At 46.9% G+C, this 24,876-nt stretch overlaps 1 protein-coding gene across 2 annotated transcripts in view; it reads right to left on the reverse strand.

Moving 5' to 3' along the window:
* Nucleotides 1–24,876, reverse strand: part of ABCC1 (ATP binding cassette subfamily C member 1 (ABCC1 blood group)) — a 2,255,476-nt gene that overhangs the window by 890,829 nt on the left and 1,339,771 nt on the right. For both annotated transcript variants that reach the window (XM_069647115.1, XM_069647114.1), the window contains one exon: nt 9,687–9,894. In XM_069647115.1, coding sequence (XP_069503216.1) covers nt 9,687–9,894 — 208 coding nt within the window. The remainder of the gene's footprint in view (nt 1–9,686; nt 9,895–24,876) is intronic.

Here is a 24,876-nt window from a genome sequence, read left to right on the forward strand (position 1 = left end):
CCTGTAATATATATCTATCCCCAAGCCCCAAAAACCGCACTCCATAACAAAATATTTCACCAGTTTTAATTATTTCTAAAATTCTAATGTTATTTTAGGCCTTTGCCAAGGGTTTAAAGTCTGTCAAAAAGTGCTCCTATTCAATTGTTCTGTGTATATGTTCTAGGAGAAGAGTAACCAAGTGTCTTGATTCCATTTTCATTGTGATTATCACCCCATTTATTTGAATTTTAAAATAAATAAATAATGCATTTCACAAACCAGCCTGGTTCATGGTCCACTGTGACCAGGGGTATTTTAAAAAGGGGTGTGATATGAGTTGTGTACCATCTGAAATTGAATCTGCATAAAATAAGGAGAAAGGCATCTCAGCTGTGCGCTACATACTAGGCCTACACCAAAGTGTGTGTCACTAGATTGAAATCCTTAACAATGTAGCTAGTGGGCTGCCTGATACACACCGGTCGCTCTTAGTGGCCAAGGAACGCCTACGTAATGTCACTCTAGATAATGGCTAAGCAGGCACATTCAGAGATGCTAATGTTAAATGATATTTCTATCGCACACTATCATCACTGGAGCGGTCCTGTAACGCTCACCTGGCTCCCACGGAGGCGCTGGCCTGGTTTGCGCTGCTGTGACCTCTTCTAAAGTGATGCGCAGGGTTCGGAAGACGGACTGGACCGGGCCCCCAAATCTGGCTTGTCTGGCTCGCAGAAGTATCCTTCTGTAGGCGAAAATAGGGGATTAACTGTCTGCGGGGTAATGCAATCAGCCTCCCACTTTCCCCTCTCACCCTCCTCGAAACCCTTCTGTGATTCCTCGTAGCGTCTCACCTTAGGGTCTGGAAGGACGAGCTCTCCATCCTGCTTCTGATGCAGGGGCACGTTGGTATCCAGTTACTTCACTGGATTTTCGGATTGGTGAGAACCAACTTGCTTGGCTTCCAGGTAAGTTTTTTTGATAAGAGGTTTCCCTTGTGTCCATGCATTAATGTACTAATGCTAGTGTCTTTTTCCCCATAGGGGCCGGGATACGGAATGCCGGGGAACAGGCACCGACCGGAGATGAGAGGTGAAATCCTTGTAGAAATCAGGTAAGTCTTTAATGAGCGTTTTTTGGTAATGTCTTTTTATTCGCTCATTAACGCTAATGTCTCTTTTTCCCCTTAGGGGCCGGGGTCCGGAAATGCCAGAATGTGGCACGGACCCGAAATGAAGAGGGAATGAATCAACAGGTAAGTCTTAACATGGAGATTTAGCTTTCCTTATTCCCTTCTCTCTCTCACCTTTTGTTCTGGTCTTTTTCTCCCTAGGTGCTGGGACGTGACTGCGAATCCGGATGATCGCTGCTGAACATGGAGGCGCCCTGTAAAGGTGAGTGGAATGCGGCGCTGCAGCGATCGACGCAATGAGCTTTTAAATAAAAGTCTTCCTTTTCAGGATTGTCGGCGAGATGTCTCCGGGATGCGGATTTAGCAGGTAAGGACTTTTCCTTCTTCTGTTCTCTTCTTCTCTTCCTTTGCAGGTGATCCAGGATGCTGGCAGGCGTGGCAGAAGTCAGGATGCAGGAGCAGACCTGGTGAGCGTCCAGCTGCTAGATGCAGAACAACGCGAAGCACGTGTGGCTGTTCGGGTGGGGTTTAAATAGCCTTGGAAGAAGTTCCAGGTATGTATCCTTCCTCCAATCAGGTATGTATCCTTCCCAGACCACACCTGGATGGTAAATTAGTCCTACAGGTAAAGTAGTTCCTTTCAGGCCTCAAGGAGGCCGGGATCCTGCAGCATGGTCTGCATCAGGTAAGTGCACCCAAGCACTTCCATAATGAGCCGGGCGCCTATGGCGCCAGGACTGATGTCTTTTATGAGCCTGGCGCCATAGGCGCCAGGACACTGTCCAAAGGGCCCCTATATGGGGTTGCTGGGTCCTTCCTTGGGGACTGGATGTCCGCTTTCGGGGACGCAGGGTTTGAACCGGCTCCCCGAGAGCGGGCATCATGACAGGTCCCCTGGCGCTCATGTGCACAATATTGTATGAATCTGGGGAAAAGGCAGGCAAGATCCTGGCATAGCTAGAACGTAGGGACGCTGGTCACCGGCATATCAGGAAAATTAAAACAATACAACTAGAATTATTACAATTTGACCACGATATTGCTAGGGTTTTGCTGACTTTCATGCTGACCTGTACAAAGCCCCGTTGGGGAGAGGGTGTTGATCTCTGCATTTATATTCTATAGGCTTGCCTGGCAGGGGACAGGGCCTCGCCTATGCAGCCTTAATGGTGGCGCTGCCCATTGCTAGCTGGGTAGGGGCAGCGTCACCATTAAGGCTGAAAGGGTGAGCCCACTGGAAGCTGAGGCCGTTTTCCTGAAGACTCAGGAAAACGGCATCAGCTTCCAGCGGCCTCGCGTTTTCTCCATAATGGTGGCGCCGGCCCAAGGGCATCTCCTGCTTAAAGTGATGCCTCGCAGGTGCAGCACCACCATTATGGCTGAAAGGCATTTTTTTCTGGAGCCTGAAGCTTTCGCACACGAGCGAGAGCTTCAGGCTTCAGAAAAAAATAATTTTCGTGTAGTGGCCGGGGCTGGCAGGGGAGATTAGTGGGCCCCACAGGGCCCCGCCTCAAATAGAAATTTCGGAGACTGCCGGGGCTGAGCCCCGGCAGGCCCCGTCCCACTTAAAGCCCTGGCCGGCGGTAAAAGGCAATGTTACTGTTGTGGGCGCTTATTTTTCTTTCTTTTTTTTAAAGTATTTATCTGATCGGATGGCCACTACCAACCCTGCCCCCTCTAGACCACGCCCCCTCTGCCCCCCCACTTGTGGGATCCCCCACCACATTTTTTCCATTTCCACCACTGACTATACCACAATAATGGATGGAATTTACTTTGTTTTATTTACAATGTTGTGATGAATATGTGAGCTCTATCGCCTATGTTTCAAAACCAATAAAATATTTTATAAAAAAAACAAATAGGAATACAATTCTCCAATTGCATGCAAGATGCAATCAGTTTGAATCTAGAAGCGTAGAAAAAAATAAGTTGAAAACCAACTAAGCAAATGGACGACTTTAGTCAGACTTGGTGGGGGAGAGTGGAAGCTATCAAGATGAGCCTCAATCCAGTAGTGCTATACCCCCTTTCCATGCTACCAGTGGAATGACCTGCCACCCTCTTCTCGAAAATGAATATATGTTAACTCTATATGGCGAGGCAAAAAGTGCAGAATCTCTCTGAGCAGGCTGCAGCTACCCACCTCCCATGGCAGAGGAGGAGGGGCGGGGGGGGGGGGGGAGGTAGTGTTTGGTCTTCCACACTTCAAAAGTTATCAAATGGCATATGTAATTAACCAAGGGCAAATATGGTATATCCATCAGACACCGCTTCTGGCTCCAGTCTGGCTGGATCTAGAAAACCTTCTGGCATCCCTGTATTGTGCAGGGGACCTCACATACATTAGGAAAATCCTGCGAGACTGTCTCACATGGATGGGGCTATTACAGCATTTGCCCAACCTGTGCATATAAAAGGTGGGAGGGAAGCCTATGCACTGGCCTTGCTAGGCTGGATGAGGGATGCTACATTGTGATTACATTTGGAAGTTGGAGGGCGTTGAGACATTCATGACATTTCAGCAAAACCTCTAACCTACCAGAAGGGCATTCCATAGGTTCCTCCAGCTGGCGAATCGTGTGTGAAGGGGTAACAGCCACACACCTCTAGTCTTTCCCCAACACCACTTGTGAGGAAAGATTTCCATTTATGTGTAATTTTCCCTCCAGTTGTGAACCCCCCCAACTTTTTGCTATTGTCTGACCATCCTAGCCTGACATTTGTCTGAAGCATAGCCTTCTGCTGCACTCCACTGGAAACCGACATGCTTTTGAAGACAGTCAGTACTGCGAGACTTTGTTTCCCTAAGTCTTCCACTTTGTTGCAAATTCTTTGCAACATGTTACCAGTGCACAAAGTACCTTACTGTACAGTGCACTGGGGTCTTTCTTTAGTGTTTAAGGCCCTAGACACTCTCAAAGGATTTTTCGGTAGAAGTACAGATGTGCCGTGGACAGAGTTGGTGGCAGCTGTTTTTTTCACAAATTTTTAACCCTTTCTTTTGGTCCATATCGCGTTTACCGTGTTTGGACCTGGACAGTGGCTTGGTCCCAAAATGGCCATTCCATAAGGTACTTTGTTCTGTCCTTTGACCATCTTGTCTCTTTACCTTCCCCCGGTCGAGCAGACCTGGGACAGTATTTGGTCTTGCATTCTCATGCAAAACACCAAGCTTTTGCGGGCTTCTGCATGCCTTGTGTGTGGTGCCTCCAGGATGTGGGCTGGACTATCTAGTTCCTTTTCCCAACTCTTTTTCTTGAATTTTATCAGAGATACTTCTTGTGCATGTAGGATCCGAAAACAATGCAGGATTGTTGGCACAAAAGAGCGAGTTCACATCATAAGAACTTTGTAACATCGACCCCCTGACCCGTCCCCCTTCCCTTGGTCGTGCTCTTGTTCTGTTCGAGGTTGGTGTATGCGGTCCACAGTGCCAGATTGCTCTCTGAATTTGTTATATCGTGCGGTGCATCAATCATTGTGTGAGCCCTTATCAGATGCATGGATCCACTAGTTCCCCGAATTGCTCCCCTCTTGTAGGGTTGAGATTTGACTGTCTCTTGAAGGCAGCCCACTCGAGTCTACACGTCTTGGAGAGGGTGGTGGCCCATTTGTTGTGGGATGGTGGTGTTGATGCCTTCCAGTGTGTGACCAGAAGTTTGCGTGCAGTGAATACAATCAGGTTTATGAGCTTGCGTGTTAGAGCATCAGAATGCCATTCCGCTTCATCCGTGCCCAGGAGTATGGTGGTAGGGATAAATGCTATGTCTGCCCCCTCATTCGTAAGCCGCTGGTGAATTTTTCGCCAATAGGGGATTACCTTGGGGCATGTCCAGAGCATGTGTCCCATAGTTCCTGTGCCTGTGCAGCCTTTCCAGCATAATGCTTTGGGTCGGAGTCCCATTTTGTAGAGTTTTATAGGGATGCAGTCTGTGGATGATTTTATACTGTGTTTCTGGGATGATGGCTAGGAAGCAAGCTCGTACATCAGAGCAGCCAATTGGTGTCTTAAGGTTCTCCGCCCACAGTGTCGCTAGGGCTTGTGTCCTGATTTTGTCTGGGATTGACATGATGTAAAATGTGCCGATTCATGGGAAGGCATCGAGGTTCCGTTCCATTTAGGTCTCACATGATACGGGTGGGAAAAGGCATGATTCTGCAGTTGTGTGTGTCAGCGTCATAGTCTTGATGGTGCGATAGTGTAGCCAGTCCCCCTCCCCTAGTCCTAGGATGTTTCGTGCTTCTGGGTAGCCCATCAATGAACCATCCTCCATGATATCCGTGATCCGAGTGTTTGCCCATTCGGTTCCCTGGTTCCTGTGAATAGTTTGTGTTTGCCCATATGCTAATACCGATCTTATGCTGGCCCATGTTGGCGCTACTTTGTTGGGTGCACCCTGCTTTGCTCGGAGCCTATGCCACTGCTGGCTCGTCGGTCCTATAGTTGGATGCGTTTTCCCGTCGCCATATGAATTTGGTGACGGCCGCGTCTATCTCTTTAAGCATATTTGAGGTTGGATTGCTTGGGAGCATCATGGCTATGTATATCAACCTAGGGAAAGAGTTCATCTTTAAAGCATTTATCCTCCCATTCAGGGACAGCACCAGGATAATTCCACCTCTCCAGGTACGCCTTAATGTTGCGGAGGATCGGCAGGTAGTTAAGGTCACGAAGGTCGGCTACCGAGGCGCTAATGCGTATCCGAAGGTATTTTATGGAGTGGAGCTGGAGGGCAAATGGTGCAATCACCATTACAGTTTACTTTGTATCCCACCATCGGGCCTATGTCTTGCAATAGTGATTTAATGTAGGGCAGGGTAGACAGGGTCTTGCTGATATAAAGTACGAGGTCGTCCGCGTGGAGCGATACCCTGTGTTACTCTGTTCGGTTGATTCCCTCTCATTTTTGGGTCTGTGCGCATTCTTACAGCTAGGGGCACGATGGATAGGGCGTATAGTAGGGGCGAGAGCGGGCATCCCTGTTGGGTTGCCGATTGCAGGGTGAATTCGGCAGAGACAATTCCATTGGTGATTTCTGAGGCAGTTGGGCTGGTGTAGAGTAGTTGGATTAATTGGATTAGGCGTGGGGGGGAGCCGTATCTGGTTAAGACATGGAACATGAACTCCCATTGACGCTAAGCATTTTTTTACAGAATTCCTCCCACTTAGCTGGAGAGCTGTGTTTCGTGGGGCAGGTGACCCTTTCCGGGGAAGTAGAAGACGAAGAAAAGGGAGATCTAAGATGCCTCTTTTCCGGATGTTTAGATGTCGAAAAACTGATGGGAACCACTTTGAGACCTTGAGCGAGAATGTTTCCTGTGACAGCGAGGAGACTAATGTCTCGACTCTGCCGAGGAAACTTTCGAAGAAGTAGAAGTTTTAAGAGTCTTACCTCTTTCTAGCTTCCCCTTACGCTCCTTCAAGGCTTTCGCCATCATGGACATACAGTCCTCTCATTCCGAACAGTGATGCTCTGATCCCAGGCACCACAAACAGATCCTGTGAGGATCCGCCAACAACATTTTCTTCCCACAATCTTGACACGTTTTGAAGCCGGACCGTGGGGTCGACGGTTCGGAAGACAAAGCCATCGAATGAAGAAGATATCTTCGAGGAATAATAAGAAATACTTGAAAACAGAACTGAGCAACACGATTCTGAGGCCCACGAAGCGTGGAAAAACGGAACTGAACAACGGACTCTGCGCAAGTCTATTTATACGCACGATGATGTCGGTGCCGATACGGAGGCTGTCGAGGGACATCAACTCGAGGGACGTCGACGCGCAGCGCCCTCTACCAAAAAAAATTCTGAGGCCAGCAAGCTGGAAGTGATCTATCAAGATAAGGAATACGTCAGAGGACACAATCCCTTTGAAACAATGTTTTCACCATATCTGGACGCTTGCATCAATACTGCTCCTGATCCCGTACTGCTGGCATCAGACATAATGTATGTATCTTTGTTAGGGTCAAATGGCGAAAGTATAGGTGCACCGACAATGGACTTCTTGATATCTAAGAATTAATTTTCTCACACTGTGGTCCATTCAAAAATCTGATCTTTCTTACATAGAGTCCTAATATTCAAACATGTATCTGAAAAATGTCTTATGAATTTTGAGTGGCACTCTACTAAACCTAAACATTACATAACCTCTTGTCTGTTCTTGGGGTGATTTGCTTGAAGCATAGCTGAAACTAGACGCTCTCTGGGAGATGCACCTTTTTCTGACAACTTGTGACACAGATAAATCAATTTGTGACTTTTTTTGAAACATTTGGTCTTTTGCATTGCCTAACTTGTTTAATGCTATTCTGAGCTTCACATCATGGTCTTTGATGGACAATCCTATTACTAAAATGTCATCTTGGTATAAGAACACATCCGGAATGCCACCCAGTATCTGTCATTATTCTTTTAAAGAATGCAGCAGCAGATATTAAACCAAATGGCATTCTTTTGAACTGAAAAGTCCCATCTTGTGTAATAAATGTTGTGAGACTTCTCCATTTGGGATGTAGAAAAATCTGGTGGTAAACTGACACCAGATCGAGCTTGGAGAACACTTTAGGTCCTTCTCTGAGGCTTACCATTTCCCCAATAGTTGGCAAAGCAAAGCCATCAACTACCACACATTTATTGAATGCCCCGGGGTACACACATAACCGGGCAGTTCCATAAGGTTTTCTCGCCACTATCAACAGGGAGCACCATTCTGATGCCTCTATGGGCTCAATAATGTAATTCTTAATTAACACATGTATTTCTTTAGAGACGTCGTCCCTCAATGCAATGGGAACACACCTTGCCTTTGCAGCGACAGGTACAGACCCCTTTTTTAATTTAATCATGAGATTTACCTTTAAGACATCTGAGTTTCTCTCTGAATACATTCCCATTGATTTCTTCAGGACTGGAAATGGTAGCAACACAACCAGGACTTTTGGGTTGATTGTTAGTCCCATGTCCCTTTGCTGGTCCAGCCCAATAGGCACCCACCTTTGTCAGAGACACATACTTTATTTCCCAGTTTGGCTCCTTGTTATACTACCTTGTATCGCACGTATGCCTCTAGGCCTTTTGGCTGCACTTCACGAATAAAAATAAGTAATTTCACAGGAAGCAGAGGACATGTCCTCCTGAAACTAAGTGCTTTGACAAATGAAAATTAGGTTGTGTTTCCATGAGCTAAACATCCAATTCTGGAACTGGAATCTGATAGTGGAGATATCAGGACACAAAATACTCCAATAAGTGGTTCATTGGCATAGGATGGAGACAGTCTAATAAAGAGGATTAATAGGACAGAATCCATTTGGGATCAATCAGATCAATACTCTGCATAAACAATTGAATGAGCAAGTGGAATTATTTATCTGAGGAGCCTGCCACATTCGGCTCCCCAGTGGCTTTGGGCTACGACTCCCATGATCCTTCACTATTGATTATACTGGCTAGGGCTGACGGGAGATTTAGTACAAAACATTTGATGAGCCAAAGGTTGCATAAATCCCCATGTTCCGACCCTACAAGGACTTACAGTGCACACAGCAAAGTAACAGTGGCAAATGGAAGTTTGCAGACCTCAGAAATTCCATAATTCTATGTATAAGAATACAACCCAGACCCATTTCTCTTGGATTTCTGGGATGTTTAGTCCCAATTTAAAATGGAAGAGACAAACATACTTTTCCCACAATGAAAAGGGAAAAAAAAGGACTAGATTCTCACGCATGCAATTGGGAAACTTGAGAGCTCTGTATTTAAGAGCAGATGCAGACACATGCCAGGTAGTGGAGAAACAGAGCAGAGCAGGCTCCTAGAGAAAGCATGATTAGCAGAAGATGCGACAAGAACTTTACAAAACTGTGTTAATGCAACGTGGCAGCCAACAAAAAATAATTGGACAGCCAGGACTTGTTGCAAAGAGATAGCCCTGGTATTGCAAAGAAGATATGAGTTGCTATTTAGTAGTAAGAAGGCAGACATGGCTGACGGTAAGCGTGGCCAGGAAGGCAACTCACATACACAAGTGAAGCAGCCATTCATTTTCTGCACAGTTGCAAGGAAAATCATGATATCTAACATGAAATAATATCTGAGGCAAGCACATGGTTGGAGAGCCAGTTAAATCAGGGACTAACCCATTTTGAGTTATGTGAAATGTTTTGGTGCCCATGGTAACCATAAACAAACAACGATGATATGATAGAGATAGCCATGTTCTGAGGGTTTGTGGAATGCACAGATTTGTTTGGAGAGGCTAGGACATTAGTGTGGGGGAATCAAAGTGGGTTACCCCTTTGCCCCACAGAGGAAAAGAAACCATCAGGCAAAGAAGAGGATCCTGCAGAACAGATAACAGGTTGCACGGAATGGTGTGGGAGTGATGGGAAAGTCATGACAGGAGAAAAGGGTGAGCAGGCGAAGAGGCATGGACGAATTGTAAGCAGAATACAATGGTTTACGACCATGACAGTAAAACATTTTTTATTTGTAACTAGGTGCATCACCTACAGGGACAGAAGCATGTTAAATCTCCCTAAGAGGTGATTTATGACAAACCTTGCGAGATCCCCAGCGTTCCATATACTGCCAGCCTGACTTTTGTGTACTGCTGAGTTCCATTGACAACCTCGTCATCTGTCCAAAGGCTCAGCCAAAAGTTGGAAGACAATGCAGCTACATGATTACACAGGAAAAGAAAGATGCTTAAAAATGATATCACAAGCCCAATGGCTTTCATGTATTCCCAAAACACAGACAGCTTCACCTAGAAGGAAAGGAAAATCTTAACTTAGATGGTATATTATAAGAGATACTTTTTCATAAATATTACAAAAATCAATACAAGCTGCACCATAACGTATAGCTGAGATATTTCATAGATGTAATTAAGTACAATCTGTTATACTGTGATGGTCGAGAGCCAGCATAGATAGCTTAGGTCAATTGTTTCCCATTATATCCACCACAGTTTTCACTCTGATGTGCCTAGAACATACTCCTTTCTACGGCCCTCTGTGGCATTAAAGCAGCAATTTAAATCCTTAATAAAAACAAAATCCTTTAGGAATGAATTATTTCTAGCATGGTAGATCTTAGAGAGATCCTGCTTTAGCTGCAATAGTTGGAGAAATCACTTACCAGTAATGTTCTATGGATTATTCTCCAACAGATTCCTCATCTTGTTAGCTATCCAGTCTCATGTGCTTGAATTTTTCTTCTGACAGCGCGCGTAGTGCCGCTTGATATCGTCCACTTTCCCTTCGGATATAGCAGTGCCGTTCCTCAATCGGATATGATGTCTGGTATTATGTAATAGGATGCACTCCAACCCCCCCCCCCCAACCCCCACTCCTCCAACTACTGCCTCCCTCCCCTCACCCATGGGCTCAGTCTGCAAGAGTAAACATACAGTACAGGGGAAAGGCATTACAATAATAGCAAACCATAATGTTTGCTTACCTCATTCTTCAGTATCTCAACCTCAGAAACAAAACCAGAAGAAGAACCGGCGCAGTAGAGCCAGCCAAATGCTGCTCCCTAAAACACAGCACTCATTTCAACACACACAAACGCAACAGCAGAATACAATTAGGACTATGGCCTATGGAGTTCCAAGCAGGCTAGGCTGGGAGAGCGATGAGGAATCTGTTGGAGAAGAAGACCTAGAAAGAATATTACTGCCAAGTAATTTCCCTTTCAATGGATTGCATTCTCCCACAGATTGCTCATCTTGATAGACCCCAAAGCAGCAGCTCTGGAGGGCTGCCCTACCAAATCGCGCATCTGCCGCACGGACCAGGTCCAAGCTGTAATGCTTGGCAAACGTGTGTAGAGAGGACCGCGTTGCTGCGAGACAAATGTCTCTGATGAGTGCTCCCCTCAGAAGAGCAGAGGAAGCTGCAACACATCTGGTAGAGTGGGCAATAAGCCCTGCTGGATCCTCCTTGCGTGCAAAGTGATAACATTCAGAAAATGCACAGCACTATCCATCGTGAAATAGTTTACCTAGTAACTGCTCGCCCCAACCTGGGCTGTGAAAAGGCGACAAACTGATCATTCCTCCTGAAGGAGCTAGCCCTGGCCAGGTAAAAATTCAGTGCCCCCTTAGGATCCAACCTGTGGAGCTTCCTCAGAATGAGGTGGAGGGTAAAACGCTGGAAGGTCTAACCTCGTACCCAGATGGAATTCAGACACCACGTTTGGCAAAAAGGTTAAGGCGCACATTCAGGTAGTAAAACAAAAGAGGTGATGGATGGAAGGGAGACTTTCTTAAAAAAATGAAGGAAGGGGGCTGAACTAGAGACTGGTTGCAATTCGCTGACCCTTGTAGTGGATGCGATTGCCACCAAAAAGAGTGTTTTCAATATCTGACCAGTCTGATTGGAGCGGATTGCAAAGGCTCAAATGGAGCCACCATCAGAAAGGTTAGGACAAGATTCAGATCCCAGTACGGTACTACAAAAAGCAAAGGGGGGGGGAGCAGCAATTAACAAGACCCTTCAAAAACTGTGCAGCCACAGGATTGTTAAAGAAGCCCTGCCTGGTGTTTTCTTAAAGATGGACAGAGCTGCCAGATACTCCTTCACCGTGCCCACATGCAGGCCTGATCTCGGTAGTGCCAACAAAGTGAGAGACAACATGAGGTCCCACCCCTTTCGCCGTGCACTGGGTCATGCACTTTCTTACGCATACACAAACCTAGTGGAAGGTCTGTGCGCAGCCAACAGCACGTCCAGCACCTCTTCGTCAAGGTCCCAGTCTCCCCACCTTAACCTCTCAAGAGCCACACATGCATGTAAAGTCTGGGATCGGGTGAAACACATGTGCCCCACTGGGTGAAGATCTCTGCAGTGACCTCCGGGCATAGCTCCCACTCGTGGGAAACAGAGCTTTGCCTGCTCAGAGCATCTGCCAATTCATTCTCACTGCTGCCAGATGAGCTGCAGAGGCGGCTGAGATGTTCTCTAGCATACAGAACCATAGCTGCATGGCATCCCCGCACAGGGGACGTGCATCAAGCAAACAACAGCGCCTTCCTGCTTGTTGAGATAGTGCATGGTCATTGTGTTGTCTATTAACACCAGTACATGTTTCCCCTGCAGAGCAGGTGCAAAAGTAGTCAGCGCCATTGACTGCTCGCAGCTCCAGCAGATTGATGTGACAACGTTTCTCCTCCTGAGACCAATGGGCGTTGATCTAGAGAGACTCAAAGGGCTCCCAGAGCCCTTGAGTAAGGCATCCGTGACCACCTGCTGTTCTAGCCATGGCGCCCAGAAAGGTTCCCTCGCTAACATGTTTGTTCTGTCGCTCCACCAGATCAGGTTGTCCACTACCAACCTCGACACTTGGAGCACATATGATCGTAGTATTGCGACCACTGGCTCCTGAGAAGCCACTGAATGGATTTCATCCAGGGTCTCGCCTGTGGAACCAGGAAAATACAGGATGCCATGAGGCCCAGTAGGCGCAAGAACGCCCAAGACAGTAGACTGCTGGAAGTCTAGAAAAGACGGACCATTTGTGCCAAGCTGGCTACTCTTCTCAGAGGAAAGGCCTTCCCTTCTTGGTGTCCAAAGTTGCTCCGATGAACTGGAGGTTCTGTGCTGGCGACGTCAGAATTCTTTTATTTCAGGGAGAAACCCAAGTTGTGCAGCAGTGAACAGGTGTCCTCGAGATGACTCTAAATTTGTTGTGGCGCCCATGCCCAGATAAGCCAATCGTCCAAGTATGGGGACACAAACATCTCCTGAGGTGGGCCGGAACAACTGCCATCACCTTGGTAAAGACCCCGAGAGTGGAGGTCAAGCCAAAATGGAGCATCTCCACTGATCGCGTGCATTCCCAGTGACGATCCCTAGTAAACGCCTGTGCTTCTTGTGGATTGACTTGTGAAAATAGGCATCCTGAAGGTCCAGAAACACCAGCCAGTCTTGGAACTGCAGACCCTGGAAAATTTCCCTCAACGTCACCGTCCTGAAATTGTCCTTCCTCAGGAACTTGTTCAACTCTCCGAGGTCCAGGATGGGACGGAGGCCACCCCCTTTCTTGGAAACGAGGAAATATCGGGAGTACCAGCCCAAGCCCATCTGCTTGGCTGGAACTGCCTTCACTGCTCCCTTCAAATTAAGGGCCTGCAGCTCTTTTAGTAGCTCCTGCTCCGGCTGTAGTGTGAGGGGGGGGTGAGGTGGAGGTCTTCCTGGTGCTCTTCTAAGAAATGGGCGGCAGTATCTCCCATCAGATGGAGGGTTTAGGCGTCTGAGGCAATTTCCCACCATTTTCCCAAGAATCCGGAGATTCTCCCTCCAACTGGCAAATTATGTTGAGACCTCAAAAAGGCCTCCGAGGTGGTGTAGAAGTCAATGCTACCACAGCCGCCAACTGCCTGGGCGCTGCCCTACTTCTACCTAGCATCAGTAACCTACATTTCCCCGGTTTGGCCTGGGGCACTTATGCAAGTCTGAGAAAGGTAGAGTACCCCCTGTAACACCTCCCTCTGGACCAGACGGAATAGTTTTGGCGTAAGTTTAGAGGCCCTAAAATATTTTCCAGGGACACATCCGCCTTGGGGCCAAAAAGATGTTTCCATCGAAGGCCATGTCGAGCAATTTAACTTGAACATTCAGGGGAAATCCCGAGCCCCCTCAGATACGCAGACCTGCACAAGACAGTGAAGGTGACCATAGTACGGCCCAGGCAGTCAGTTGCGTCCAATACTTCTTGGAGGGCTTAGAAGGCCATTTCCTTGCTGTCGGCCACTATGTCCAGGAAACCAGCTTTGACTGCACCCCTGGGAGGTGATCAGCTGCCTCGAAATAGTACTCAAGAGGATGTGGGAAACTTAGAGAAGGCACAAGCGGCATTTGCTACATTAAGGCCCATACTCCGTGAGGCAAAGATCTTTTTTTTTGCCATGGTGTCGATTTTCTTCAACACCCTGTCAGGTGGGAAGGTTTAACATCGAGGGCCTGTACCACTAAACGCTCTGGGCATGGGTGGGACATCAAAAAAAGAAGATCGCGTCTTGCTGCTTTATTCTTTTTTGTAAGGTCCGTGTCAATTGCCGGTGTTGAGAACGGACGCAGTCACAAGGCGATGGCTGGATCAGCAATAGCCGCATTAACCGGCAATGCCCATTCCGTTGGCAGCCCTCAGTCAAGGATGAAAGTTAGGTCATATTGCGACACATGCTTTGCTGGAGCAGCGAGCCCCAAGACCATGACAACCTTCTTGATCATCTTGCGTTATAGCCAATTTGGGTGTGCGTATGGGTTGAGCTGTTCCACATACATAGAGGTGTCCATCCTACTGGCATTGTTGAGACCCTCGATCAGTTGAAGCAACCCCGCCTGGTCCGCCATAAAATCTGGAAATGGATCCAAGGCTGCAGTCCTGTCCCTCATCAGCGGGAACCCAAATGGAATTGGGTTGGCCTCCTAGTCTTATATGGACAGCATCTGGTTGAAAAATATGGGCCGCGTCTGTTACAAAGTTTCGATTTTGCCTGGCAGCTCGAGAAGACTCTAGGCCCGAGGGACTAGCCAGCAGCTTTGGTGCAGGAAGAGGTCTTTCTTTCGGGGTCTCATTTGAGGGCGTTCAACCCATCTTGGCTTCCTTTGTACCCGACAGACTGGGCGCAGATGGAGCCAAACCGACCTGCGCAGTCAAGGCAGAAGCCTTACCAGTTGTGGCTGTCTCAAAGACTTTGAGCATTTCAGTCTTAAAATCCTCCTACTTCTTCAAGATGCACCCTTTGCAGGGTACGACTTATCCCCATTGTCTGAGTCGAAATCACATCTGCGCTTGTGTGACTATGACAATGATGTGTGGTGTGATTCGCTATGAGAGTGCAAACGCTTCTACAATGTTTTTCTGAGGACGTTCTCCAATGTTTTTCTGGCATCACATCCTCCGCATCGAGCTCTGAGGAGCGTGGGAGTCTGCCAAGCTCCAGTTTCACTGAGCGTTCCCTCAAAGCTTTCGGGTTTATCGAGAGGCAGGAACCACATTGCTCCATGCCATGGTCTAATCCAAGACACGACACACAGTGTGTGGGTCTGAGGGATATCTTGGAGTTGCAGTCCTTATAACGTTTGAACCTGGACGGTTTAGGCCGCAACAACGGACACTGTTATTCTATTAGATCGAAAATTAGCACATTCCACATAGAGTGCTGAGCGCGCAGAAAAAAGGAATTGACGTATGGTGGCATAGTGCATCCTTTCATCCGAAGCCAGACATCTGATCAAGGAATGGCACGGGCGTATACGAGGGAGTCGACGATACCAAGCAGCACTATGTCCCTTGTCAAAAAAAAATTCTGAGCAGCTGACACTGGATAGTTATCTATAAGTAAGAGGAATCTGTGGGAGAATGCAATCGGTTGAACAAAGTAGGTTTTATTATTTGCGACGGTCCCAAGATTAGGTTTAATTGGGGTTCCTGAATGGAAAATGTCACTTTTTTACTCTTATGACCGTAAAAGGCCCTATGTTTTCTCCACATTATTCCTGGCTTTCTTAGCACATAGGCAGGACCCTAAGATATACAAAAAACACAGGGTTCACAATCCTGTCCATCCCTTGATATGTTAATGAGCTTATGTGCTGCAGGTTCTTCCACCACACATGCCCACATAACTATGCTCATCATTGTTAAATACGAGACACATGTACCATTATTTTATTGTGCATTAATTGGATTGTTTTGAACACAGTTGTGAGAACACATCAGTTTATACAGATAACATTTTTGTTTGGCGTTTAATGCTGGATTAACCTGGCGTCTAACAATTAATAAGGTATGTTAACCAATTTAACGGTACACAAAGTTAAACCCTTAGTGGGGAGATAAATTCCTATGACAATACTTCTGTTACTATTTATGCAATGTAACTAGTTTGCATAGTGTACATTAAAGTGTACGACAGTGCAGTGTGTATGTGAGAGATTTTGGGAATTTTCAAAGGGCCACTAATACCACTGAAACACAAAATCTAATCTGGGAATCAGTTAAATTTGCTAAATTACTTTTAGTACAACAAGCTACATGGACTGAGTGCATTTCCTAATTAGCCTTGTTGCGTAATCAGCACAGAGATGCAACAAGAAAATGGCAATCTACAGCATTACATTTTATCGCAGTTAGTCTGCAGTATCAATAAGTGACAAATCAAAATGCACTCCAAACTGCTCAAGCAGTCATTAAAAATGTTACATGTTACAGGTGCAGCTCTCAATTGCATCCTGGTACAAGCAGCGTAACCAGACTGTAGCGTAATGCAGGGTCAGCTTTACCTTTGTTGGCAGGTGGACACACAGGGGAAAAGCTTCAGGTTACAGGAAATTATTTCATTCATAGTTTTATTTTCGTTTTAGGTGCAAGAGAGCACTTTTTCAACAATACTACAAAATCAGTTTATATTTCAATAAACCAATGATTAGAATGTTTGAGACAATGTACACACGACTGTGTGACATTTGTTGCTTAACTAGCAGGCTAGTGGAACTTCAATAGAAAGTATACAGCAGATCTAACAGTTCAATTGCTCTATGCTTTTTGAACAACTATGCCCCTTCTGGCATTTTGAGCTCAATCCTGAAAAAAAAAATATTTTTTAGTGAATCTTCAAACATGAAGACTATCAATTTATTATATATAGGCAGGCTGTTCCCATATACAACCAGGGCACACAGCCTATAAATAAACGTTTTTGCGTTTATAGGCACCAGGGTGCAAGGAGAAGAACGCAAAGTTTCAATGGAAGATGCGGGAAGGAATGTAGGTGTGCAAGTGGACGAGAAGGGGAACAGAAAGGAAGGAAGCCATTGAAAGAGGTTGCCATTGTTGATGAGCAAACAGAAATAGGAACGATAAAGGGTGAGTAGGAGGGTAAAAGAAAATGCAAGGGTGCAAGGAAGGATGAGAGAAAAAGTAATAACTGAGCGAAAGTGAGAGTTGGAGAAGATGGAATGAGGGTGCAAGAGGGGATATATTCAAGGGTGCCTTGATGAGTAATAGGGCGCAGAGAGAGTGAGAGCAACTGCACAGAAAGAGGGAGAGCGACTGCGCAGAGAGAGGGAGAGCGACTGCGTAGAGAGAGAGGGAGAGCGACTGCGCAGAGAGAGAGGGAGAGCGACGGCACAGAGAGAGAGGGAGAGCGACGGCACAGAGAGAGAGGGAGAGCGACGGCACAGAGAGAGAGGGAGAGCGACGGCACAGAGAGAGAGGGAGAGCGACGGCACAGAGAGAGAGGGAGAGCGACGGCACAGAGAGAGAGGGAGAGCGACGGCACAGAGAGAGAGGGAGAGCGACGGCACAGAGAGAGAGGGAGAGGGAGAGCGACTGCGCAGAGACTGCTACAGTGCACAGAGTGATAGCACATTTAAAGAGTTCTACCACAGTCCCGCCGCTATACACAAATCACTGGTGCACTAAATAGCTAGTGAGATATCTCTGCCTGTCACAATTATGGATATGAGACTGAGGGAGCACCAATTCAACAATAATCCAATTCTAGGTGACAGCACTGGGGGCTACTAACTCAGGAACCAGAGGGTACACCATCTGGTCCTTAAAATCATGAAATCTGCCCATTGGAAGGGGTATTCTTTCATATAGCATGAATTAAATAACTTACAAGGACTCTAAATGTACAGTTAAATCAGAGTGAGATTAAATATTTTGCCCAGTATCACACACTTTTCCTAAACGGTGAAGTAGGGATTTTAACCGTCTCTGCAATGTAAGCACTTCAGCCCACACCTTCCAAGCTTTGCTTTACTTTACTTGGTACAAATGGAGAAATTACTTACCAGTAATATTCTATATGTATCAGCTGCTCCAACATGGGGCATAGTGCGGCTCGGCGTGGTCTCTCAACTCCAGAATGTCTCGGCCGCTCCACCCAGACTCTGGACATGATGTTGGTCATCATACCTAAGAAATGCACTACGCCCCCCACCTTTTTTCCCCACAGGCTCAGCCTTCAAGAGAAAAAACTCATGCATGATCGGAACACTTTTTTTTGGCGAGGATTGAAAGCCAATCCAACAAAATAAGTCTCAAAGGATGTAATGAGCCTTTTTTTCTTAATAAGCAGTGCAGACGGCCAAGTCTTCCCCTCCTCATCACATCCCACAGAGAAACGAAAATAGACACCAACGAGTCCATTGCCAGCTTCCATAGAGGGGTAGGTTGGGAGGGCGAGAAGGAATATGCAGGAGAATAATCAATAGAAAGAACATTACTGGTGAGTAATTTCTCCTTCAATGGATTGCATTCCCCACATATTCCTCATCTTGATCGACTTCAAACCAGTGCCCTTAGCGGGAGGAGGGAATGAAAGCTAAATCAAAGATACTATGCTGCACTTCCCAAGCAAAACAGGCATTCCTTCAAGCCAGGTCCATGCTGTAGTGTTTGGCAAATGTGCACAACGTAGCCCATGTCGCAGCCTGGCAAATGTGTAACCGGCACTCCCTTTTGAAGGTCTGATGAAACCACTACACCCCTTGGTAGCATTTTGATATGCATAGTACAATCCAGCGGGAAATTGTTTATTCTTAACTGCTTGCCCGAGCCTAGATAGGTTGGAAGAAAGCAACAAAGAGCTGATCATCCGTCCTGAAGGCGTTGTTTTTAGCCAAGCAATAGTTTAGCTTAGCACGCTCTTAGAATCAAGCATATGGAACCTCTTCTCGTCCTTGGAAGGAAGAAGTGGCGGGGAAAAAAACTGGGAGCTCTACACTGAGGAAAGTGAAACTCTGAAGCAAGAAATTCGAGTGGACATTCAAGGACAACATTTTCTTTAAAAAACTTTAAGAACGGTAACTAACATGAGAGCACTGACAAGTCTAGCGGATCTTTTGCCACCAAGAAGACTGTCTTCAGAGTACGGAAGTTAACAGAAGCAGAATGTGAAGTCTCTAAAGGAGCCACCATCAAATATGTCAAAACCAAATTTAAATCCCAAGCTGGGACAAGGAATGGTGTAGGAGGACATTTATGTATAAGGTCCTACAAAAACTGTGCAACCACCGCTAAGGAAAATAAGGAGCCTTGCTCCAGTGTCTTCTTAAACAGATATAGGGAAGCCAGATAACCATTAAAGGGCCCCCACTGAAAGCTCAACTCTTCCAAGGCCAATAAAAACTTCATCACAGGAGACTATGGGCACGCCAAAGAGTCTGCCCCTTTCCACTTGCAACACATCACACGTTTCCTCAATCTGCACGCACACAGTGACCTAGTAGGTCTGCATACAGCCAGCAACACCCCAAAACCTCATCCTTTAGGTCCCTGTCCTCATACCGTAATCTCCCAAGAGACATGCTTGCAAGTTGAGAGGTGCCATGTTCGGAAAAATTACCCTGCCTTACAACTGGGACAAGGGGTTGGCCGCTGAGGGAGCCGGAGAGATGGGCAAACAGCTAGGTCAGGATACCATGTCCTCCTTGCCCAACCTTGAGCGATTAGGTTCAAGTAGGCTCTGAAAATCCTCAACCTCCTGAGCACCCATGGGATGACTGGTATCTGCAGGATCGCATAGTGGAGGTCAAATGTCCACTCTACTAAGGTGTTCCCCAATGCCCCAGTCAGGGGAAATTCACTTGAGCAGAGTTTTCTGTGTTTGCATTGTGCTTTGTCGCAAACAGGTCCAAAACTGGGTGATTATCTCAGAAACAGCCTCTAGTCAAATCTCTCATGTGAGAGATACCATGCTCGGCCTGCTCAGAGCATAGGCCAACCGGTTCTCCACCCGACACATGTGCTGAGTAGCTATTCTTCATCAACCAGAACCATAGCTGCATTGCCTCCTGCGGAGATGGCACAACATGGGTCAGTGCTTGCCTGACCATTCACAACTCCAGCAGATTGATGTGAAAGCAACTCTTGTTCTATGACAGATTACCAGTCCCCTGTAGGTCCTTGCAATTGGCACCCAAGCCACTAAAACAGGCATCCGTACCACCTGGACATCTGGCCATGGAGCCCAGAAGGGCTCTCCCGCCAACAGCTGGGCCCTGTTCTACTAGAATAGGCCACTGGCAACCGACCCATTCACCTGGAAGACATCCGAGATCTGAAGCCAAAATGGAGCACATTGAACTGATAAATGAATGTCCCCAACGAAGAACCACAGGAATCGCATGTGCTTCTGGTGGATTGGCAGATGGAAAAGAAGCGTTCAAAAGATCCAATGACACCAGCCAGTTCTGAGATTGCATAGCCTGGGGAATATCTTTCTGCATCACTATCCTGAACGTGTCCTGCCTCATGAACTGGTTCAAAGCCCTGCAGTCTAGGATGGGACAGAGTCCTCCCTTTTTCTTGGCAACTAGGAAGTAGCATGAGGACCAGCCCAAAACGCTTTCCCTGGTTTGTCACTGCGCCCCTTCAGGGGTAGCTTGAGGAAGGCTAAACTGTACCCTAGCACTACCAAATGGCAGACCCAGGCATCGGAGGTGACCTTCCTTATTCCACCTATCCACAAACCCAGAGAGACTCCCTCCAATCATGAGGGGAGATCGCAGAAGTTTTGTGCAGATGGTGCTGCCGATGTTGACTCTGTGGCCGACTGGCCCTTCAATGCAAATCTACCTGTGCCGTGGCACGAGAATCTTCTTTGTCCTCGTTTGGCCTTGCTAAGGTGGTGTAATATCTGGCCCCCTTCACCTTCCTCTTGTTCTAAAGGGGAAAGCATGCGCAGTCGGCTGTTTGACCACCAAACCCAAATTTGAGGCTAGCTACATTTTTCCAGAGACTAGTCAGCTTTATGCCCTAAAGCCAAGATGAGGAGGGTCACCTGACCTTTCGGAGTAAAGCCTGATCCCGAAAGGAATGAGGTCCTGCGCAGCACTATCGACGTGCCAATCGAACTCCCTAGGCAATCTGCGGTATTGATCCTATCCTGAAGAGCCTGGCACCCATTCTCCTTGCCATCCTCTACTATATCCAGGAAACCTTCCCGGATCTCCCCCCTCAGGAAAATGGTTGGCTGCTTCTGAAATAATCCTCCAAATGACATGCAAACATTTGGCAAAAGTACAAGAGGCATTTATAGCCTTCAAACCCCAGGCTCCCCGAGGCAAACACTTTCTCACTAGCATCAGTTTCGTCAAGTGTTCCCTCACCGTTTTCAGGTTTGAGAACTGACGGGACCCACATTACTCTGCATCATGCTCAACTCCCAGACACCATAGACAGATTTGTGGGTCTGTGAGGGATATTTCCAAGTTGCAGTACCTGCAGCATTTCAATCTTGAGGCTTGAACCCTGACTTTTCTTTTTTTAAAACCTTTATTTATTAACTGCTTGACAAGGTGTTCATATCGGTAGTATTATACAAGGCAATTTACATTAACAGTGACCACAGTTTCGATTGTATTACAGCATATTGAATCGTGTGGTACATAACAGCAAGTAGTACGTTCATACACAACATATACAGTTTCCAGACTTCATGGGGGATCAGAGGGATCAGGGGGTTCAGGGGCATCTGTGTCCCTGTTATATAACATTGTCTATGACGTGTTCATAGAACCTTGTGTTCTATGTTGGATCCTTGGGATCAAAACATTCTTTATTATTCCGTTGCTGTTTGGTCCGACCTCCGGGGGCCATACAATAAAGCTCCTGAACTAGATATTGTGTCCTGCCTCACTTCACTTCAGTCCCTCAATCTATCAGAGGCGATTGTATTTAGTAAGCTCGGAAGGGTGGCCAGAAGTCCGTAGGCTTGAAACAAGCTGACTGCAGGGAGAGCCATAGTTCCTCAGTATCTGATGCCCAGGTAACATCACAGAGCCACTGTTTGATGGTGGGGCTAGTGGGTCTAAGCCATAACAGTATATAGCACACAGCAAGGATCATACAGAGACTAGCAAGTGTATGGCTGGTTCCCTGAAGTGGCAAGATCTTGTGGAACAGGCAATTCATAAGATTCGGATCAATAGTATGGTCCAGCATTATAGATATGGCAGTACAAACCCCTGTCCAATACCCCAAAATTTTGGGACACGCCCAGGGCATGTGGAGGTAGCCTACATCATCCATGTGGCATCTGGGGAAGTGGGAAGAGTGGTCCTGGGACACTGTGCACAGTTTAGCTAGGGTGTAGTGAAACCTGTGCAGAACCTTGAATTGAATCAGTCGAAATCTGGCATTTAGGGAAATCTCCCGAGTCTGCATCAACATAGCCTCCCACCTTATGTCAGTGATGCTAATCTTCAGTTCACTTCCCCATTTATCATCACAGAGTTTAGACAGCGGTTTATTAATCCAGCCCTGTACAGTCTAGATACTACCCCAGTAGGTATAATACTACCCGCAATTAAGTGGTTCGTCCGGGGGCAGCGAGGGGAACCAGGAGGCTGCACAACAAAGCCCAGCATATTGCAGCCATCGGGAGGATTGCCCACTTGGGCATTTAGGAAGATCAGGCCATGCAGCAAAAAATCCAATTTCAAACATATCGCCTAGGGTGGAATATCCGTCGGCAGCCCACATGTCCACAGCGGCTTTGCTTATTCTATGGAACTCCGGGTAGAGGTTCCATAATGAAATGTGGCGTCCACCCTCCTCCTGCTGCACTACCCTAGCCAGTAGCCTACCCGGACGTTCCCCCTCGCCATATTGCCTTGCGATTCCCGGCTTGTCAAGAAACCTCTGCTCCCTGTCCGCGTGCTCTCTGAAACTGGCCAGCACCTCTTCAATTTTGCCTACTATAGTGGGGGTTGGGTCAGTAGCGTATTGAGTTTAATGTTGCTTAAGGGAGGTCTCACTATTTCGGATACTTTGGCAGATCACCCCAAGTATCCCAGATTTTTTGACCAGGGCCATGCCGCGGATGTAAGCTTTAAAAGGTGTTAGGGAGAATTCTCTTACAAGGCTAATTTCCCAAACCTAGCGAGTCCCCCCAGCAGCTTTGCTGGATTTTTGGGGTTTGTTTTTTTCTCCTGCTAAGAGTGAGACTCTTTTCCTCGACTCTTGGGCATGATTTGAGGTATGTCTTTGAGTTGTTATGTGCTTATGGGCTATGGGGTAGCCTTTCTACTCCATAGGGTATCATCTGTTTTTCCTATGCGTGTTACACAGCACCCTCAGTGCAGTAACACAGGGGTGTCATAGTGACCCCCAAACAGACTCCATACCCTGGGACTGACTACTGTCTCCCAGGGCATGTAAAGTCACCATTGACTTTACTAGTCCTAAATTGTGAACAGAACCAGTACAAACCATCATATTGTGGAAGTACTGGAAAGGGGTTAATATATTTGCCCCTGGGTCTGTTTTCAAGGGGGCACTATCCAGTCCCCCTGTCGAGTTTCTGGCTGGTGGCAGTGGTTACTACGTGAACTATTCCACCGGAATATTCTCTATAGGGTTTTCCCATTGATTTTAAACGCACCACTTTTTGGTGCAATGTTAAAGATACCGCCGGTTTATTTATTTAATATTAAATTCATGGTTGGGTCTTTTTGCCAGAACTCTCTTCTAAAATGGCGTTCGTGTCCGTCCCTGTAACTCTGACCAGGGTCGAGCCCTTTGTTCCACTTTTTGGCGGGCTTCTCCACAGAAGCCCTCCAAGTGGTGCCACTCTGTCTGGGCTTCACAGGATGGGTGGAGGGGGGAATAGGCACCCTGGACGACATTGCCTCGGCAACCCAAGTCGCACTCTACTCTGATTGGCCCAGTGGTGAGCCACCCGGCTCACCACTTAGCATGTGTGATTGACAGCTAGGCTGATGAATGGGGGTTTTACTGCATAAAAGCAGGGCCTTTGGTACTGGAACTTCAGAAGTCGCCACAGGACCTAAGAATCCAAAGAGGGAAGAAGCTGAGCCACCTGCAACCGGCGACACCACCGGTGAAGCCCTGCTGCAACAAACTCACCACTTATCCAATGACAAGAGAAGATCTTCTGCTGGAGAGTCTTCTCCCTTTGAGCTGGTAGGACCAACCAGTTCGCCCTTTTTCGCTTCCAAAGACGTCACTTGGTCGAATCGCCCGTGCCAAGCACCCTGGCGGCCGGATAGCCAAGCTCACCACTTTTGACCGCGAATAAAAGGACTGCACCTTTTAATCAGGAACTCCGCGGCTGCTTTCATCCCTGTGCAGTGCAACAACTCCAAGGCTCCTCTTCGACGAGATCCTCTCTTCCCCTGGTCGGAACGATGAACTCCAACCACTGCCAGGAACAACTGCCCCAGCTGGAGCTTCCTTTCTCTTTAAGGTACTGTGTCCTGCCTGGCCTCCCTTTCTACAGATTGCTAAAGGTGACCCTTAAATCCTTGGCTTCAATACTGGGTCGGCTCCAAACCTCTAACTATATCTTTTGAACCACCCCAACCACTTTCTTGAACATTTTTTGCAAAGACTTTTAGTGCAACTTAAACTGTGTGATCTTGGGCCCATTTTGCCTGGCTCCCTTTAAAGTGGGCCTGGCCTATGAACTTTGGCTCTACAGTGTAAACTGCCTTTATTCACTTGCTCTAAACTTCTAAAAAGTGTTGGGAACTGTTTTATTCTTTGCTCTGCCTTTTCTCTCCCTTTTTAACCTAACTATTGGAGTGCCATCTAGGCTAAGCGCTCACATCTGTCTTAACAAATAGTAGTGCTTTAACCCTGACTTGTCTGATAGTTATCAAGGGAGGCGTGTATACCTTACCTGACTGTGTTTAACTTACTTTTCATTGAGAGTGCTAGTGTATTGCTTGAAGTGTGTTGTAAATAAATACCTATACTT

The sequence above is a fragment of the Ambystoma mexicanum genome, chromosome 2q (genome assembly GCF_040938575.1).
Source record: "Ambystoma mexicanum isolate Mex_15411 chromosome 2q, UKY_AmexF1_1, whole genome shotgun sequence".
NCBI classification, from domain to species: domain Eukaryota; kingdom Metazoa; phylum Chordata; class Amphibia; order Caudata; family Ambystomatidae; genus Ambystoma; species Ambystoma mexicanum.